At 43.1% G+C, this 17,072-nt stretch overlaps 1 protein-coding gene across 15 annotated transcripts in view; it reads left to right on the top strand.

Moving 5' to 3' along the window:
- Window positions 1-17,072, top strand: part of DNAAF8 (dynein axonemal assembly factor 8) — a 104,878-nt gene that overhangs the window by 30,792 nt on the left and 57,014 nt on the right. For 11 of the 15 annotated variants that reach the window (XR_005824515.1, XM_040574218.1, XM_040574219.1 and 8 more), the window contains 3 exons: window positions 1,801-1,956; window positions 7,135-7,329; window positions 16,336-16,452. Coding sequence is in view for 14 of the 15 variants with exons in the window: in XM_040574218.1 (XP_040430152.1) it covers window positions 1,801-1,956; window positions 7,135-7,329; window positions 16,336-16,452 (468 nt within the window). In the remaining variant the exon portion in view is untranslated. The remainder of the gene's footprint in view (window positions 1-1,800; window positions 1,957-7,134; window positions 7,330-16,335; window positions 16,453-17,072) is intronic. The other 4 variants (XM_040574224.1, XM_040574225.1, XM_040574223.1 and 1 more) reach the window with 4 other exon arrangements.

The raw sequence follows: 17,072 nt of genomic DNA, 5'->3' as shown, positions 1-17,072 counted from the left end.
ATTTGGAAAATAGTTAGCTCATGAACAGCTGCAGTTTGAGGTTTCTTCCCTTTACTCCCACTTAAAATGCCTGAGCTCTGACTTGCAGCAGCTCTCTTCAAGCCTGAAAGGGCATCTCAGCTTCCAGGGTTCAGCGCTGCATCTACTGAGAGGGTCAAATGTTGTGGTGGACTTCATGTCCAATGCAAACTGGGGTAAAAGCCACAAATTGATTCCAAACAGGTTCCCAAACAGCTGTTGGATAGCAATGAAAATGTCTGCGTTTCTGTAATGAAAGAAAAGTTGAAGCACTTTAGACCAAATTCTCATCTGCTGATCATCTGTGTAATTCCACTGAATCACTGGCTTCCTGGCTTGTGTAAATCAGCATGCCTTTATTGACTTCCCTGAAGATATGCTGATTTCTGCTAGTGGAGAATGTGGTAGAGATGTGAGCATTCTCCAGTAGCAGAACTACTACAGAAATCCCCGTGTCAAACCAGTATTCAAGGCAGTCAAGGACTTGATAGTGCTATTTGGAGTGATACAACTGACCTATTCCACAGTTTGAAAATGCACTCGCGCCTTGTCTTGAGAATATATTTTTAAAGGCATTTATCTCACTGTAAATAGCTTTGTTTTATGTATGCAGTGAATAGCAGAGCTATTAATCTATCTAGAGACCATGGTGATGGTGTAAACCATGAGAACAAGGCTTAAGTGGTTTCAGTATTCACCAGAACCCTGGGAACGAATTACAGTCCTGTAATTCAAACTTGCCTGTCTCTTCATCTAGTACACGATCTGGGTCAGGGATCTTTGCCTCACATGGTTGCTGCTCTTTCTTGTGGCTTTGGTTGCTTGTGTCTGACTTTCTGATAGTCCTCTGCCCTCTTTCACCTGCTACCCAAGTTTCAGGATGCTTTGCAGTGCTGTGATGTCTTCCCAGGCTGTTTTGGATATCTTTTCTGTCTTTTTTCTACCCAATAGTAAGGTTTCTTGTGTATTCCATTGCTAAACCGCATCCTGTTTCAGCCTCATTTGGGGCAGCCTTGTGAGCCAACGGAGTGGTCTCCTCCTGGAATCCTGTCTCTGGAACAAAACCGATGCTCACGATAAAAGATGCCCAGTGTTCATCTTGGGGTTGGCAAAAGTCCCTTTTTATCCTCCTCAGTTTGGATCAGATATCTATGTTGGCAGATAGAATGCCTCCCACACAGGTACGGACGTGAAAAAATCTGTCAGAAAGAAATCACCTCAAATCTAACTACAAGGTGGATTCACTGGATAGAGACTGATGGGGTTTTGGCTTTTAGAGATCCCTAACAGGGAAGATGAAGTCTTATTAAAGATGCCTGCAATAGCTCCTCAGAATGGCATAATCACTGAGCACTGGTTTTTGAAATGAGATTGGACTGATTTCATTATCATTGATAAAGGCAGCATGCAGTGCCATGGTGGCACGAATGTGCGGTGTTGACAGGGACTCGGTTCTCATTTCTTGTTAGACTAAAGAACAAATGTAGGTTCTTGCTTTCACTTAGTGAAACTGGTGGAAGTCAGCTTGCAAGTCATGAGAGTCCTCACTGAGAAAATAAATCCTATGACTTATCAAAACCTACATGTTATTCCTATTTAATTTGGTCTTTATTGATTTTGCTAGTGGCTAAACCACAGCTAATCCACTAATCAAGTGAGAGTGCTCCCTGGGTTATTGTACATTATGTGACTACTCAAAAGCAACAGAGCAAGATAAGGGGTTACCTTCAGTCCCAAAATACAACCATCTAAAAATGAAATTATGTTCAAATGGATTTACAGGTGCCTCCTGTGAAAATTGAAGGTGGACCCAAAGCTCCGTTTCAGGTGGTAGGGCTACAGCAGGCCTGGCAAGAGGATGGATTGGCCCTGCATGCTTGTCTAATGCCACCAGATGAATCTCTAGCCCAAAACAGCACCAAAATCCAGAAGATTAAAGTAAGTAGCAGCCTTTACACTTGCTAGTCGTACAGAACTGCCACAGGCAGTTACCGCTATTTTTCACTAGAGACTAGGCAATTCAAGCTCAAATTTCAGTGAGCCAGGACAGAAAAACATAAGTGCTGCTCTAAATTAGAATGGGGGAACAGCCCAGTACTGTGTGAACTGAAAGACTGCTTACAGCTAATTGCCAACTCAAGCTGTCCTCAGTTATGCTGAATTTAGATTATGTGCAGATGAGAAACCAGCTCTGTATGGCAAAGTCTTTTGTCTCTGCTGCTCATTAGCTGTTAATATATTTTTGGTGGCTGTAACCCCACAGTGCAGGGACTTGACTGAGGAAACACATGTTTGGCGTGTATTATGTTTTGTGCTGTTATATTTTAACTGTGTGAAGAGTGTGGCCTATGAGAGGGAATGTTGTCTTGCTATTTGGCTCCCAAGAGTCAGGACTCAAAGATAGGACTCGAGACTCTGTTCCTTCAACTCTGCCAGACTACAGAGTCTGTGCTGTGCACCAAAACACCAAGCCGAAAGGTCTAGCACAGAAGCTGAAAATCTAGCATGTGTAGGTGGCACAGTGTATTGTAAGGCATGATATGAGCTCGTGGCCTGAAAACAGCAGAGCTGTGAAATGGAACAAAGTAGGGCCCAGAGTTGCTGTCTTTTAACAGAGCTAATTTGAAACAGATTGCATCAAGATGCTCAGAGTATCAACTATTTTGTTCTCCTTTGTGGAGACAGCTTGTTAGGTATTACCCTGAGACCTACTGTGGCCTTGCTACTCTTGCCTGGTAGAGATACCTATACCTACCTATGCCATATAGTTGGCTCTTGCTGGAAAAGGTTTCCAGGCATATTTGGGGAACAGTGATCCTTTTGTACCTGAGGCCTTCTGTGGGTCACTTGCTTGACTAATGATCCTGTTACTGACTAACCTTAGCTGAGACACTGGCCCTATGCTCTGATGGGTACAGTGAGCATCTCCCAGGTGGCTCAAAGCAACCTTCATAGGGGTTGCTTTGGGTTTGGCAAGCTGGGGGTGGATTTCCTACTCCTGAGAATGCCTGCTTCACCTAAACAGCTGCACTGTCTCTTTATCCTTCCTCACTGACTGGTAATAGGAATGTGGAGAGGGATGCGCTAATTCTTGATGCTTCCTCTATGCTGAAAAGATCCTGTAGGATCCAATAGAATCAGAGTGGTTTGGGTTGGAAGGGACCTTAAAGATCATCTAATTCCAGCCCCCTGCCATGGTCAAGGACACCTCCTCCAGCCCAGGCTGCCCAAAGCCCCATCCAGCCTGGCCTTGAACGCTTCCAGGGATGGGGCATCCACAGCTTCTCTGGGCAACCTGTTCCAGTGCCTCACCACCCTCTGAGTAAAGAATTTCTTCCTTATATCTGATCTAAACCCACCCTCTTTTATTTTAAAGCCATTCCCCCTTGTCCTATCCCTACACCCCCTGACAAAGAGTCCCTCCCCAGATTTCCTGAAGCCCCCTGTAGGTACTGGAAGGCTGCTGTAAGGTCTCCCTGGAGCCTTCTCGTCTCCAGGCTGAACAACCCCAGCTCCCTCAGCCTGGCTCCATAGCAGAGGTGCTCCAGCCCCTTGATAATCCATATAGCCCTCCTCTGGACTCGTTCTAATAGGTCCATGTCCTCCTTGTGGGGGGACAACTTGCTTAAGCTTCCCTTGCTCAGCTGCAAAGAGCATTCTTTGCTCGCAGCTGCCTGTCTATCAGCAGTGAAGATTGAATTTCCCATGATGTGTCATAAAACCTGGAGTATGACAGCTGCGGCTCTAGTGCTTGCACACGTAAATGATTGATGCTGGCAAAAATGTCATGATTAAAACACTACTCAAAAAACCCCCACACCTTTCTGCTAGTGTTTGGGCATCTGTTGGCAGAAGCAGCAGGGCTAATGAGGCTAAGCAGCCTGCTAGGCTGGACAAGGGCTTAGTGTTGATTTCTGTCTCAGGTGACTCAATTCCAGATGTTTTCTGCGAAACAGAGAAAACAGGAACATGGACTAACCTGTCTTCTGTCCAGTTGCCTTGTCACTCTCTGCTGATCTCAGATGAGGAGCTGACCAGAGCATCAGAACCGATGAGCACTGAGTATGCTCAAAATGTGTATCTGGTGTCAAATAATTAAATGAACTTGAGACGTGCAAGCCCAGGCTGCTCCGAAGGTTTGCTTGGAGCTGGGAAGGATTCTATCACAGGTTGTCAGAATGAGCCTTGTGGAGTTTCCAGTCCGCATATAAATTGTAAATGCTTTTTTACTGCCCCATTTCCAGCCGCTAATGTTGCTGTTGAGTTCAGCTAGTGCGCATGGAAGTGAACGGGCAAGGCATTTTGATGGTGTTGCTCAAAGCAAGACTATGTATAACTCTTATTGGAGGCTCCACCGTTATGTCATTTTGATAACGACGACTTTTGTCAGCTCTGCTTTCTTGAGGCGTTTGTAAAGCTGCTGCTCTTTCCCCAACGGAGATTTAAGCTGATAGGAACAACAAAAGTCTTTCAGAAATGTCAGCCCACAGCAGAGATGAGGAAAACAACTAGTCCTAATGGGGAGACTAGTCCTGTCTCCCCACTCCTCCCTGTGAACAGCTTCAGCTGTTGTTGGAGAGAACTGTGGTAGACTTTACTTTTCACACTTAAGTCTTCAGTCTTGTACTGTAGAGTTAATGTACAATACTTTAATGGTTGAATCGGATAATAAAATTATTTTGTTGTGGCATTTACTGATTCTTGTTCTGTTCGTCTCCTGTTGGCACAATAAGAACCAGTTACCAGGGCTTCCTTCAAAATATGAAAATCCAGGAAAAATCAGTGTTTCCAGGCATTATTACTGCATCTACTGACTCCAAGAATGACTACAAAAGTGTAGGAAAATTTTACTTACCTTTTTTTGTATTGTGTAGAGAGGCATACCAGGTAGTATAAATTTTAACCAACAGCATTCTGACAAATGATATTTAATGTTTTTAAAGTGGAGAGTCCAGGATCCATTTTCAGTGCCAAAGATGGAGATGTACAGACTACACAGCTTAGTAGGTAGATTTTTGCTTATTTGATGCTAGGAAGGAAATGCTCATCTTTGTGTGTCTGTACTTGTATCTTGTGATAGCAGCAAAATGACAGTTGTTCTTGGATTTTGTTCAGATCGTAATATGAATACGATTTTTACAGCAGATGGTGGATTGCTAGAATCTGAGGACCTATCCGTATCAAGAAGGCAAGATTTCACCTTCTCCAGCTTCCCTCACTGATAATTCCCGCCCCTGGTGTGACTGAACACCCTGAGTGTGTTCATCAGTCTCGTTGGCTTTGATGTATTTGATTCTGTGGCTTGGTGCCTGCCCTAGCGTCACAGCTCAAGTGATGCTGGGGTACAGTTCATCACCAGCAACTGGAACAAGACAGCCTGCTGCTTTCACGTAGCTGTAGTGTGCTGCTGGTTGCTTTGCGGTGTTTCTTTGGTTTTTGTTTGTTTTTTTTCAGTAACTAGTAACTGGAGATGAGCTACGTTACAGAGCTGTAAGCCATCAACTCTTTATTTACAAGCTTCTTCACTGCCATCTATGTCTTTCACGTGGTTATGAATATAATAACGGTTTCTCAAGGAAAAAGCTCCTGTCCTGAGCAGATTAACTTTTGGCTTATTCAATTATGATGACATCTGTTCCTCTATCAAGTGCTTCTGCAATGTTTTAATCCCATTTCTGTTGCTTTTTTGGGGTTTAGTTTTGCTTGTTTTATTTCAGTGCTCCTTCCAAACAATTGGGAAAAGTGAGAAAAATGTGAATATTCCTGCGTGGTTTTGGTTTCTTGAGTTGTTAGAGCAAATGCTTGTACACCTCTTGTAATTTCTGCATGCAGATCGACAAGCTGCATTTACAGGCATGTCTGATGGGAATTAGATTTGTACAGAGTACGCTTTCTAAGAATCTACTCAGCATTCCCAATTAGGCACGCTAGCACCACGCAGAGCAGCATGGTTCTTCTCTGTACGCTTCGATCACTTAACAATTCCGTGGTGGTTCAAAAGAGCTCACGGTCTCTGTCATTAGATTTGGGGCTTTTTTTTTTTGCAGACCTTTACTGCTCGAGTTCTAATTTCTAGGTGCTATAATAAAGGATATGGAGAAGATGTTTTGCATAATTGCTAATTCTGTTCATTTCTGATTGGGTTTCATTGAGGTCACCAATTTGTTCTCTGAAAACCTGACTAATTAAGAACAAACTTGAAAGAACAAAGGGCTTAGAGGGGAGGTTAAATAATGGAAAAATGTAATTTAGCAGTGCAGTGTTCAAAATTAATGTATCAATATTAATATTAGTATCAATCTTTTTTTTAAAATCCTGAAATTAATAAATATTTTCGTTTTTATCCCTATGAAACCCTTTGCAAATTTGTTTCATTGTATCAGACTGTTTTGTAACCTGGTGTACAGCATTTTCTCCCTCTTCAAGAAGGATGTATGTATGTAATGTGCTTTGGAGCAGTATTTGTGGGCTGTCAGATGTCATGAGCCAGTCACTTTATACCAGTGTCTGGCTACCAGTCGAAGATTGCTGTTAACTCTCCAGTTACCATCCACGATGGGGTTTTATAGCTGAGCTGTCCACGCATATCAAGGACTGTGGTGGAAGGGCAATGCTGCTAATCTTCCCAGCCCCTTTACCAAAGGGGTCTTTGAGGCAAGTCCACATGGGAGCATGTCCCCAGGCCATGGTGTGAGCATGTCACACAGTCAGCTGGTGGGCATAACTGGCTGTTGCAGACAACATCTGCTCTCAGGTCCCATCTCTGGTGTCACAAACCCAGACGGTATCGGGACCTTCACTTCTAGGACCAAAGACAGAACTGGAGACTTTGCAGAGTGACAGCAGGATCGTGGGAGAAGTGTGCTTTCTGTGGGTAAGGGGACAAGTTTAGAAGCTCTGGTTGCAGGGATGCAGGTTGTGATGGTTTGGGAGGCTGAGAGAGGTTAAATTAAGATTTGGTTTGGAGACGCTGAAGTGCAGTTGTATGGCAGATGCGTGAAGCATGAGGTTGGGATTGTTGCAGGCAGAAAGAGCTGTTACAGGTACACAGTGCAGCACAGAACAGCGAGCTGCAGTGCCTATCACCAATGCATTTTAATTGTTGACTTTTTGCAGACTGAAGATGATCTCCAAGGAATATCCATTTTTTACCAGAGGATTACTGAATTTCTATCCTGTACGTGGCTTCCAGATGTTATCTGGTGGAGACCAGAACTGGTCAATTGCTTCCAAAACCAGCTATATCCACTTGCTCCTGAAATTCCCTCTGTCCTGCTGAGTTGCATCACTACTGTTAGTCCTGATCCTCAGGTACTGTACAGAAATGCTTGGGCTTCTGATTTTTTTTTCTCATTATGTCCAGTAGAAGTCGTTGTTCTTCCCGTGTTACAAGTATTTTCATTTGGTTTAGCTAAGCATTTAAACTCTGTTTGAAAATAAATTCTTCAAAGCAGTGTTGATTTTCCACTGAAGTGCATGAGATTACAAGGACATAGCACCACTTAAAATCAAGTGATTAAACTCGCTTTCTTAGAGAAGTCTGTAGGAACATTCACCTCATGCTGTCTAGAAATAGAATGATAACTAACTTTTTCACTTCTGTCAGTTTAGCAAGTGTTCCATAACAGATATTCAAGTGAATGTAATGTTACAAGAATTCATATACCCTGGGCTTGCTCAGGGAGTTTATTCCCTGTGGGCATCAAACATTGCTTTTAGGCCTCTAAGTACTTAACTGCCTCTCCCACTTTACTGTAAATATTTATCCCAGCTTTTCAAAGAAGCACTGAATGCTACCTGATTTCCATACCTTTTGAGGGAATGTTCCACTTATTCCTTTCCCATGACATCACCAGCCTTTAATTGATCATGTTTTTTTCCCAGTATTCCTAAGTCATCAAAAAAACTTGAGATACAATTCCAGGGAATTGTGAAGGCTGCAATTCTGGTTCACAACAAAGTTTAGTTCTGAAAATAATGTAGCATGAGAACTTCGCTGCAATCCCAACCAGATTTGGGGATTACTATTACAATGTGAGAATCAATGCCATGAAAGCTTAGGGGCTTAGCAGTGCACTCAGCAATTTGCCTCAAGGTTTATCCCACTTCTCTGAAGGAAAAGGAGGCTTAATATTGTTGATTTGCAGTCACTGTAGCTTTCAAGTACAGGCAAGTGCAATAAAGCAGGCTGACATACTTGTAAAAGATAAAGCTGTATACTTGTAAGGCATAAAGTAAGGCATCATTTAAAACAGTCAGGGCTTTTATGCAAATCCCCTATTAGGGGGATTATAAATCATTAGAAGTTGAACAGCAAGATAGCAAGCACTTTCTGGGGGTAAGTCTTTGCCTTGATGCCATAGAAAAATGAAAGTCAATTCAAAGGCCACATTCTCTTCCTAAGTTCAAATGCTCTGCGCCACCCAGGTTCCCAGGCCTGAATTACACTGAGACCACGATGTATCATGGCTTTTTAATAGATGTGTCTTGCAGTTAAACAGAAAGGCTGACTTCTCTAAGCAAGGCGCAATGAGCCAGCCTCTCAGCAGGCAGCAGCTAACCCTGTTGTCTGCCTGAAGCTTTACAAAGTGGTACCAACTGAGAATGTTTCCAAGTGTCATTAAAATACACCCAGTATAAATTCTACGTGGAAAATTCAGTATCACATTTTTAAACTTCATTGGTCTGAAAACTTTGTACAGGGCCTGTGATCTGTACTTGCTTTTGATTTACTTTATTTTGGAGTGGTGTATGCAAACCTGAGTTGACCAAGGGACCTGCTGCTGTCTGTTGGAAAGGCATACAGTGAATACCCGTTCTTGCTCCAGGTAGCTTAGCCTGAAACACAAGCCCTGGTGGGTGGGTGAAACAAACGGGTAGGAGTGGAGGGAGGAGGAACATCAGGTAAAACTGCCATCTGCTTGTGTGCTGACTAGCTCTGTGTACGGCTTTACATGCAATTGGTAGCAGTTGCTGTAATACACTCAACAAAGTGCTTAAAGGTTAAGCCAAGGTCTTGTTTTCAGTCAATTGTTCTAGTGTTTTTTCAGTCTGTTCTGAACCCCAACAGATTGCTTTTCTCTTGCAATCTTTTTTTGAGGCTTTCTTATTAATACTATGCATGCTGCCTATTAACCTCCGGTAACTCACTTTAGCCATGAAGAGTAAACTCACAGAGCAGTCATTAAAACCTCAGGTTAGGTTAGGAGTGGCATAGTCCCCGTAGAAGTCATTAACCACAGTGTTCCTTGTCAGCAAAAAGAGAACTTCATTTTAACAGGGAAGTACTTTCTGCTGTTAAGCCTTAGGATGCAAGCACTAACCCTAGGGACACAGGAAACCTGTAGCCAGCACTGTTGCTTTTTGCCTCTGCTAATTTGTTTCATTAAGGCACACTGCTTTTGTATTGCACTTCCTCCAGTGCTCTGCACCCTGGGGCCCCTGCCCAAAAGGTACAGCCCCACCATCTACCACTTGACATCTTTTTGCACGCTTCCTGGAGCATCTTGTTGAACTCCCAACCTGTACAGATGCCTGCCATGATAGAGGAGTCAGGGCACAGCAGGATAGGGTGAGTGATCATGTCAGCAAGGTTTCAGGGAAGGGAACCTCCATCCCTAAGTGGAAGTGAAGGTGATTTTTCTTTTTTTTTTTTAGCTCCAAGGAATTGCTTTTGTTGCACCTCCTGGTGATCAGTTCCCTACTTGCTCCTTCTTTAGTTTCCCTCCTGACTTCCAGCACAGGTGTGTTTTTTTGTTTTGTTTTGTTTTAGACAGTACTAATTGAAGGCAGGTCTACACAAAGCTCCCTCTTTGCTTTTCACTTAAGCAAAGCTCCATTTTTTTATTCAGTTTTGGCTAAGCAAGGATGAGAATTCCAGAACTGGATCCAGGGCACCAAACTTGCCTTGATGTTGCAACTCAATGCTGCAAAAAGACTTTAAACAGTGGAGACTGAACCAACAGGAAGTTTGATGTGTGGGAGAGGACTTGCAGAAAGTACAGCAGTTCTTTAATGTGGTATTTCTGTAACACAAATGCAAACTTTTGGGATTTTCCTGCTGGCAAGTTGGTGGGGACTGCGTTACCAGAAGACCTTTACATGTACAAACACTCAAGCTTGAAAGTTGCAAACTTTTTTTTTTTCCAAAGACTGAAATAACCAGGTAGAACAAGAGCAATGCATGGCTGAGGAAATTAGAAATCACTGTTTCATGCTATGGAAAAGTGGGCACAGATTCTTTGCTCGTTACTTTGTGCACTTTAAGGCACCTAATGGGGACATGCGAGTGCCTGAACTCTGTACGTAGTCTTTGAAGCGGGAGTGAGAAGCATTTCCAGTGACAGCATGCTCAGGGTGACCCTTCTAATTTAGGCATGTTGGTTAAAACCCTGCCTCGGATGCACCTGTTCTCTAAATAGCATGGAGAGAGGGAAGCTGCTTGATGTGAAACTTCAGAGAGGTTGAAAAATCTCCCAGGAGAAGCAGCAGAAACAATGTTTTTGCAACATTCAAAACAAGAGTAGAAAAAGCCATCTGACAAACTGAGGTGTCCCAGTGGAATGAGCCGGATCATGCAATGAAGCTTTTTGGATTCTTCACTTCCGACTAGAAATGAGGAAGCTCTTTCCAAACTAAAATTTCGTAACTGGACCAGAACCTTCTAGAGAAGTGGAAGGGAAAAAAGGCATGTTACAGGTGGAAGTAATCCTTAACATTTCCATTTCCTGGTGCTTCCCTCCCTACAATACAGCCCACAGGGCATGTACAGTTGTGAATCTGTATTTTAGGGTCTTCTTGTCAAGCTCGTGCTGAGCTATAGAGTTTGAATGCCGTGATGTTTTTTCACTGATGAGTACCATGGCTTTACCCATGCTGAGTGGCTTCAGCATCTTCTGCTGTCTCTTACTACAACTTTTTAATTCCACTGCTAAAGAGGCTTGCTCAGAGAACTGCTACTTACTACCACATCAGCTTTTCACCTGACATTCTTCAGGCCCTTGGCTGCATGGGCATTGCCTTTCACACCATCTCAAATGTAATAACTGCCGGTATGCTCCGGGTCAGTGCTTCATGGGTGTTGGCCGTTACACTGTTTTGGTTTATTGCCGCATGTGTTCTCCCTTTCTCCTTTCGTGTTGTCTGAGAAGCAGCAAACTAATAGCTTTAAGCAGCAGCTGAGTTAGGCCATGTAATGTTTCATGGGTGGAGAGTGCAGGCGGAACTACCTGGCATGCAGCACAATTTGGCCAGCTGTCAGACCTGATCCATGTGTTGCTCTAAGGTCTCGGAGTTAGTGCGTGGCTGAGGGCCATGCTTTCCTCCTCCAGGCTTATACTGAGCCTGATGCCAAAGCTTGAAGGACTTGATCATTTTGTTGCTAAACTGGGCGTTGGAGTACTGGACCGACACATGTGGGAGGTACAGCCCCCAGAACAGCACCTCCGCATCTGCATGCCCAAACAGGAGAGCCAACAGGGTGCTGAGACTTGCAGCATGGCACACGCTGGCCCCTAAGCCCAACAGCTCATCTGTTTAAGCCCCGGCTGAAGTTCTAAACCAGAAGATCTATTCATCCTGTCCCTTGCTTTCCAAATCTTGCTTGTGTCTCATCTTTACTTGAGTTGATGCTAAGGACCCGTGTGTCTGGCACCCTGCATCTGCTAGGTGGCCTGATAGCCGTATCACCAGCTTGGGGGAGAGCACTTACGTACATATCGCACGTCATTGGACTGATGAGTCCGCGTGGAGATGAGTCACCTGTGGGTGAGACATTTGTCCTGGGGCCTCCTCTACGTGCATTTATAGCAATGAATCTGTAGCAGAAGAGCTGCATGGCTGTATCTCAGCCATCTTCGTGAGACAGAGGGAAGATGGTGACAGCCTGGCTGTAGCTGAGTCCTGTTGATTTTTTGTCGTGCTGTTGATTTTAGTGAGGCCAGGAGTTCAAGTTGTCTCTGGGAGTTGTAACTAGGAAACCCAAGCCTTTTAAAAGGAGAAGGGACTACAATGGCATCTGCCTAAGTTTGTATGGAGATGAAGACTTCGCTTAGGGAAGAGTAGACCATTATAGTTCATTTTTCCTAAAGTTTGGTAGCTCATGTTTAAATTGGGGTCATTGCTAACTATTGCAGAAGAGAGCAGTTTGAAAGAACTATCAAGCTAATGTGCTTTGCCATTAGTGCTGTGCATGATTGGCAGAATGGGTGGAAATTACTCTCATCCATTCTCGTGTGTTTTAGGATGTCTCTTTGCTTATACAAAAGGGTTGCAAGCGGAGGGAGATGCATCTTCAAACTGCCTGAAATACAGTCATCAGAACTGCACGTTTTTAGTGACAAAGTCCTGAATTAGCTCGCTCTCTCCCCAGACTTTCCCCTACCTGGGATCTTCCTGCTGTGTTTGCATGTTTCCTGCACTAAATCTGCAGTCATCTGAAGGGAGTATGCAGAATGGAGAAGAAAAGGTGTGAAGAAAACAAACTCAAGTTTGTGTTAATCTGTATTCCACAAGGAATACTGCACTAATGCATTGGGGTTTATGACAGCGAAGAGAGGAGAAAGTTTGAGGATAGTGCACTCTAACTCAGCAGCATGATTGAGTGTATCCCATTAGCCATGAGCCTTGCCTGAATTTTAATGTCAAAGCCTTTGCTAGAATGAGAATAGTGCTTCCTCTGCTGCTGCTGAGGTGGTCAGTGGAGTTGAAATGTTATAGACGTATCGGATTCACAGGCTATCTTTGGAGGTGGGAGGGGATGCCCCATCTATCTCCTAGGGATATAGGTGCTGTCTTAGTGATAATGGCTGAGCAAGTCTTTGTATTAGAAAGCACTTTGAGTGCAAGGGGATGAGATTGTGGAGTACATAAAAATTCTTCCTGTTTTCCTGCTGTGGCTGGGAAGCAGTCTAGAAGACTTGTTGCAACTTAAAAGACTCTTAGATCATCTGATGGCAAAAGCTATTTCTTTGTTGTCGGAAATGAGAACAGAATATGCTGTAAGCGAGAAGAGATACTGGATTTGGTCATATTTCTGTATGACAGTTAGACTCATGTTTTTGCTGCACACAGCTCCAGTCTTCTCTAAAATGTGCTTATTCATGTTTCTGCTCAGTATTTTACAACATGTTTTTGTTCTGCTGTGAATTTCCTTCCCATAACTGTCTGGCTTCATCTCAGTAATGCTGTCTGAAACAAAGCAGTGGCTCTGGGTTTCTTTTTAATGCTGTTTGAAAAATGATGTGTGTTCAATCCTAGCTATGGTGTAAATCGTTCTTTTCCACTGTTTTAAGATAACAGAAATCAGAATTTGTCTCCCCATTTAAAAAAAAAAAAAGGATAATTTTTGACAAAAATCTAGAGTACCTACAAATGGGAAGTTACAGACGAGCCCTTCCCTTCCTGCTCTGATAGCAGCAGTATGTACAGAGAAGATGTAAGTGCTGTAAGAAACCCCATTTTCTTACATTAGGAGGTGGGGGAGAAGGTCTTGGAAATGGTCGTGGTTAAATGATTTGGGGTTTTGGAGCCTGTCACAGCATAAGTCAAAGTATCCCAGGGGCTGCTATTGCTGCCATTGGTTGAGCACAGGGTACCTCTCTTCACCGGTGTAATGCGTTTCCCATGAGATAGAAGATTATTAGAATGCTTTGCAGAGCCTTTCAGAAGAGGCATTTTCGGGTAGGTATTGAAGGCTGGCCTGCCTCTTTACCATTCTGCACAGTGCTCGGGGAGGGAGTCTCTGTCAAGAGACAGGTCAGCGTTCAGAGATGATGTATCAGCTAGCCTGGGAGAGACTTTCTGAACTGCTGTGTTTGCACAGAAGCTTTACAGCTACTGTAATATTGTTAGAGGCATAAGAGAAGAACCAGCCCTGAGGTGAAACCAATGCAATTCTCATGCCTACCCTGTCTCTCACTGTGGAACACTGCAAGTAGTGTTACCCACCAAATATAAAAACAGTAGCTTAAAGCTAAAGAGTGTCAGAATCACCAGAATTATTTCAATAAGAGTGGGGTCACTCAGCTACCTGGGGAGGATCACTGTGTGTTGCTTGTCAAATAGGGCTCATCTCAATATTATAACAACTGAACTTGATGCATGGGAGCGTTGTTTTCTCCTCTTCCCGTGCATTGCATGGGAAGGTGGTGTCAGGAGTCTCCACTTGAACGTTTTGGCTGGACTGAACAAAACAGGCCATCGTATTGCAGCCAGCTATGTGTATTTTCTTACCCATGAGAAAAAGGATTTTCTGGGAGATCTAAGGCTTTTCAAGCTTAATTTTCTGCTACTTTGTGAAATCACATTCATGTTGGCCGCTAGAAAACAAACTGACATATCATAGAAACAATTTCCCATGGGCTTTGATTGCCTAATAGGTGTGGCCAGATCCCTGCTCTGATGGGGAGGGAGGCCAGCCAAGCTGCCTCGGATCGCAGCTGATCCGCAGCTTACACCACGGCACTTTGTAAAGGTCAGCTTTTTACCTTGGACTTCCCAGCTTGTGTCCTCTGCATCTGGATGATTGTAATGAAGGTTCCCATGGCAATGTAGGCTGGAGTTGGTTTGTCCACCTTTGGCCCTCCTCTTTTCCTTCTTGGAAGTTCATAGACTTGACGTTTGCTCAAGGAACAGATTGAATAAATGGAAGCCTGGGGTCTTGCTGCATTCCTGTTCTGTAAGGCCTGTCTGATTCCTCTGTGCTCGCTGCACCATGCCAGTGTTGTATGCAGGAGCTGGCAGCAAACATTGGAAAAAAGAGGAGCTTCTGCTTCCTTAAATCAATGTGTTTTTTTTTCTCAATGTTTTCCACAGCAACCATGTTTAATATCACATGTGGAGGCTAGTGGACGATGAATTGCAAGACAAAATGAACGAATCCTTGAGCAATGTCAGAGCACTTAGCTTGGGGTAGTTGTGCTGACTGAAACCAGGTGAAAAGTGAAATCCCTGGTTCTGCTTTTAGGCAAATATCGTATGAAGCATAGAAAATAGAGGAAGGAGAAAACACAAAGGGCAGATGTCAGAGGGATTTTAATATCACTGAAATAAATTTCAGTTTGTAGATGTTTTTCATTTCTCAAATGATATGAAGTGCATATCTTTTGCCAAGCAGTGAAAAAAATCTCTAATCTCTTTTGTGATTATACACTTAAAGAGCATTATATGTACCTCATACTCTAAAATGGACACTTCTTCATGCAATTAATACATTTTATATTCATAATAAGTCTTGATGGGACCATGTTGAAATAATAAAAAAAAAGGAATTTTATTATTATTTTGTGGCATGTGAACAAAACCACATGAGATGGGAACAGATTCATGACTGCTGAAAGTCAAAGTAGAGACCTTAAAAATAGTGAAAATACTCAGGTTTGCACCTTCTGAGCCTATGTCTCAAAAGGGACAATTTTTTTTGTCTTGGGAATTCTGCCCAATGTGCACTCTGCCTAAATGCACCCATATTTCTGGGATGCTCAAGAACAGTGTAGCTACAAAAAAACGCTTTTTCCCAAAAAAGATCTTGGCAAACATGACTTTCAAAAGCTGTATTCCTTCCTGGACTATGGCCTTGCTTATGAAGCATGAAGTCACAGCAGATTCTCATGAGCGACACATCCTTCAACATCCTTAAACTTGCCCTTGTACAGGTTGCATGCTTGACTGCCCAGAAAATGTATGAGAAACAGAATAACGTGCTGAGATTGGGAAATGCCACATTTCTGTAATGCTGTGACCTAAATGCCAGAGTCTTTTGCCTATTCAGGAGTATATGGCACAGTAAGACTTACAGATACATGCCACTTGTGGTGACATGAACACAGGAGAAATGTCCTATTTTAGTTACAGGCACATAAAAAATTCATGCAATTCTTTCTCTGTCTTCTGTTTGGTTGGTTAATAAGAGCATTCGCTTTACAAAGCTCTTTTCTGCTGGATACCCAGTATGATCATGGAGAAACAGGGTCTCAAGCTGCTGAGCCTGATTCTGCATTGCCTTTTGTATGCGACACCTGTTCATGTTAGTGTTTGCTCCCCATGTTGAGGGCCACTGTGTTGGACCCTAGGAGGGTTCAGTCCCTCAGGAAGCAGCTGCAAAGTCATATTCGTGGGATATAATTTCACTGGAGTTGGTGGTACAGATGCAGGAAAGTAAATGGTAGGGGAACAACACTGGGCTACTAACTCTAATCCATGAATATGCATCCTCATATGTTCTTTAGCTGTAAAATTAACCATAATGTTTTTTCCTAGCTCTTGATTTTGAGGGATCAAAATAACATACAGGTAAGAAATATCATTTGTGTGTTTCAGGCAGTGGAGAAAGTGTTTGCAGTGCCAAATGGATTTTACTGGCAGACAGTAGAAACTGATGAAAAATACTTCCCTAATAGCAGCAACATTGAGGCTTGCAGCGACATAGACACTGAGGTAAAAATAATAATAATAATCACAATTAAGTGACCTGAAATATTTCAATCCTTAGGTTTGGTACAAATACTCAACTTGAAGTATTTCTCACTCAAACATAAATAAGCTGAGTCTTTTGTGTCAGTGGTATTGATATACCGATTGCTCTGAGCCACAGAAGATTAAACTATGAAATATATGGGTTGGAGAAATTGCTACCAACTGGGTACAGATCAGTAACAACAGACAAATTCTGCTAACCCAAAGCCCCGTGACTGCAAGCCAGCGTGCAACACAACTTTTATAAAACTTGTGCTCAGAAATCCAAGTTTTTCTGAAGCCTCTGGTACTATTTACCTGACCTACAGTAACTGCATTGTAGGAACAAGTTGAAAGTAATTCTACGTCGTTTAACCCAGAAGAAGAGGTCAGTGTAACTTGAATTAGCTCATCTTTACCTCAGTGTAGGAGTGCATACTAAAATGTACTGGACCCCTGTGCAGATATGATAACGTTTTACCTGGGGTAACTCACCTTTCTTAGCTCTTGCACAACACAACCTGGCACGTTTGATCTGACGAGTTCAGTTTCCTGTTAGGAGTGAATCAGGGAGATGCAGATACCTTATGTTGTCCTGAACA

This window comes from Cygnus olor, chromosome 15 (genome assembly GCF_009769625.2).
Source record: "Cygnus olor isolate bCygOlo1 chromosome 15, bCygOlo1.pri.v2, whole genome shotgun sequence".
Classification (NCBI taxonomy): Eukaryota; Metazoa; Chordata; class Aves; order Anseriformes; family Anatidae; genus Cygnus; species Cygnus olor.
Note: the sequence above shows the minus strand (reverse complement) of the source record. Positions and strands in the feature narration are given on the sequence as shown.